This window comes from Malurus melanocephalus, unplaced genomic scaffold (genome assembly GCF_030028575.1).
Source record: "Malurus melanocephalus ecotype Western Australia unplaced genomic scaffold, MMel_1.1 scaffold_1695, whole genome shotgun sequence".
Classification (NCBI taxonomy): domain Eukaryota; kingdom Metazoa; phylum Chordata; class Aves; order Passeriformes; family Maluridae; genus Malurus; species Malurus melanocephalus.
Window position 1 is genome coordinate 19,163 of NW_026624927.1, and position 3,536 is coordinate 22,698.

General features: G+C 44.2%; 1 protein-coding gene across 1 annotated transcript in view; it reads right to left on the reverse strand.

The window, feature by feature from the left end:
• LOC130587260 (bromodomain-containing protein 2-like) overlaps window positions 1-3,536 on the reverse strand; it is a gene marked incomplete at its 3' end in the record, with an annotated part of 22,018 nt that overhangs the window by 15,747 nt on the left and 2,735 nt on the right. Inside the window, exon 2 of the mRNA XM_057388231.1 lies at window positions 929-1,095. Coding sequence (XP_057244214.1) covers window positions 929-1,095 — 167 coding nt within the window. The remainder of the gene's footprint in view (window positions 1-928; window positions 1,096-3,536) is intronic.

Genomic DNA, 3,536 nt, shown 5'->3' on the forward strand with positions numbered 1-3,536 from the left:
ACCGTGGGGCTCTCGAAGCCTTCGTAGAGCAGGGAAGGTTTGCGGATTCGTTTGCCGGGAGCTGAGTCGGTGGCCAGAGCCATCAGGGTGGGGTTGGCCTCGCCCAAAATCCTAAAAAAAAGTAGAAAAAGGCATGGAAAGGGTTAAAAAAAAATTCGTGGAAAAATCCCCAAAATTGTCGCTGAAATCGCGGTGGAAATCGCTCAAAAATCGGCTCCGAAATCGGCTCTGAAATGGGGAAAATGTGTGGAAAGGGTTAGAAAAAATGGGTAGAAGATGTTAAAAAAAATTCCTGGAAACAGCATGAAAATCCTGGGGAAAAATGGTGGAAAGGGTTAAAAAATATTGGTGGAAAAATCCCCAAAATTGTGGCTGAAATCGCGGCGGAAATCGCTCAAAAATCGGCTCCGAAATGGGGGAAAATGTGTGGAAAGGGTTAAAAAAAAATCCTGGAAAAATCCCCAAAATTGTGGCAGAAATCGATCCAAAATCGGTTCTGAAATCGGAAAATTTCGCCCCAAAATCGTGAAATTCATGGAATTTTTGGCGCAGAAAACAGCTCTGAAATCCGCAAATTTCACCCCAAAAATCGCGATATTTTCTGCGTCAATTTATGGGAATTTTGGCCAAAAAATCCCAGGAATTTCAGCCAAAAATCCCTGAAAATTTGGGCAAAAATTCCGAGAATTTCGGCCAAAAAATCCCAGCAATTTCACGTAAAAATCTCGGGAATTTCGGCCAAAAAATCCCAGTAATTTCAGCAAAAAAACCCCAGGAATTTCAGGTCAAAATCCCGAGAATTTCGGCCAAAAAATCCCAGGAATTTCAGGTAAAAATCCCGAGAATTTTGGCCAAAAAAATCCCAGGAATTTCATGTAAAAATCCCGAGAATTTTGGCCAAAAAATCCCAGGAATTTCAGGTTAAAACCCCGGGAATTTTGGGCAGGAAAAGCGGGGAATTGGGGCAGGGACGGCACCGAAGGCACCGTGGGGCTCTCGAAGCCTTCGTAGAGCAGGGAAGGTTTGCGGATTCGTTTGCCGGGAGCTGAGTCGGTGGCCAGAGCCATCAGGGTGGGGTTTCCTTCCCCTAAAATCCTAAAAAAAAATCATAGAAATGGTTAAAAAAAAAATCGTGGAAAAATCCCCAAAATTGGCGCTGAAATCGCGGCGGAAATCGCTCAAAAATCGGCTCCGAAATGGGGAAAATGTGTGGAAAGGGTTAAAAAAAATGGTGGAAAAATCCCCAAAATCGTCACTGAAATCGCTCAAAAATCGGCTCTGAAATCTACAAATTTTGCCCCAAAAATCGTGAATTTCCTGGAATTTTTTGTGTAGAAAACGGCTCTGAAATCGAGAAATTTCGCCCCAAAAATTACGATTTTGTGGGAATTTAGACAAGAAATCCTGAGAATTTCCGCCAAAAATCCCTGAAAATTTGGGCAAAAATTCTGAGAATTTCGGCCAAAAAAATCCCAGGAATTTCAGGTAAAAATCCCAAAAATTTTGGCCAAAAAATCCCGAAAATTTTGGCCAAAGAATCCCAGGAATTTCGACCAAAAAATCCCAGGAATTTCAGCCAAAAAAACCCCAGGAATTTCAGGTCAAAATCCCGAGAATTTCGACCAAAAAATCCCAGGAATTTCGACCAAAAAAATCCCAGGAATTTCGACCAAAAAATCCCAGGAATTTCAGCCAAAAATCCCTGAAAATTTTGGCCAAAAAATCCCAGAAATTTCAGGTCAAAAAAGCCGGGAATTTTGGGCAGGAAAAGTGGGATTTTCAGGACAAAAATCCCAAAATTTTGGAGAATTCAGGATTTGGGGACTCCAAGGACACAAACCCCAAAAATTTGGGATCTTCAGGACACCAATCCTAAAAATTTGGCAATTACAAGGACAAAAATCCCAAAATTTGGGGAATTCAGGATTTTGGGGACCCCCAAGGACACCAATCCCAAAAATTTGGGAATTCCAAGGGCAAAAATCCCAAAATTTTGGAGAATTCAGAATTTGGGGACTCCAAGGACACAAATCCCAAAATTTTGGGAATTCCAAGGAGAAAAATCCCAAAATTTGGGGACACCAAGGACACCAATCCTAAAAATTTTGGGATCTCCAAGACAAAAATCCTAAAAAAATTTGGGGAATTTTGGATTTTGGGGACCCCCAAGAACACCAATCCCAAAAATTTGGGATCTTCAGGACACCAATCCTAAAAATTTTGGGAATTCGGGATTTTGGGGACCCCAAGGACACCAATCCTAAAAATTTGGAGACTCCAGGAAAGAAAATCCCAAAAATTTGGGAATTCCAAGAACAAAAATCCCAAAAAATTGGGAATTCCAAGGACACCAATCCCAAAAATTTGGGGAATTCAGCATTTGGGATCCCAAATTTTGGGGATTTGTGACACAGACGGGTGACAAATGCGCCACAATTTGGGGTCACCAAATGTCACCCAAAAAATTCTCAGGGTCCCTAAATGTCACCTGGACAGGTCTGGGGATCCCCAAATGTCACCGTCACAATTTGGGGTGACACTGCCATAATTTTGGTGTCCCCTGATGTCACTGTCACAATCTGGGGGTCTCTAATGTCACTGCCACAATTTGGGGGTGACACTGTGACAATGTCACAATTTGGGGACCCCAAATGTCACCGAAAAAGTCTCAGGGTCCCCAAATGTCACCGTCACAATTTGGGGTGACACTGCCACAATTTGGGGGTGACACTCTGTCATTGTCACAATTTGATGTCCCCAAATGTCACCATCACAGCCGGGAGATCCCCAAGTGTCACTGCCACAATTTGGGGTGACACGGTGCCACTGCCACAATTTTGGGGTCTGAAATGACACTATCACAGCCTGGGGGTGACACTGCCACAATTTTCATGTCCCCAAATGTCACTGTCACAACCTGGGGGTGACACTGCCACAATTTGAGAGCCCCCAAATGTCACTGTCACAATTTGGGTGTCCCCACGTGTGACAATCACAATCTGAGAGTGACACTGCCACAATTTTGATGTCCCCAAATACCACTATCACAATTTGTAGGTGACACTATCACAACCTGGCGGTGACAGTGTCACAATTTGGGGGTGACACTGCCACAATTTGGGTGTCCCCAGATGTCACTGTCACAATCTGGGGACCACACTGCCACAATTTGAGGGTGACACTGGGCCATTGTCACAATCTGGGGGTCACAAATGTCACCGTCATAGCCTGGGGGTGACACTGCCACAATTTTTGGGGTCCCCAAATGTCACTGTCACGATTTGTGGGTGACACTGTCACAATTTGGGGGTGACATGTCCACAATTTTGGTGTACCCACAGTGACACTTCCACAATTTTGATGTCCCCAAATGTCACTGTCACAACCTGGGGGAGACACAGTGACAGTATCACAATTTTGGGGTCCCCAAATGTCACAACCTGGGGGTGACACCGCCATGATTTTGATGTCCCCACAGTGACACCGCCAAAAATTTGGTGTCCCCAAACGTCACTGCCACAATCTGGGGGGGACAC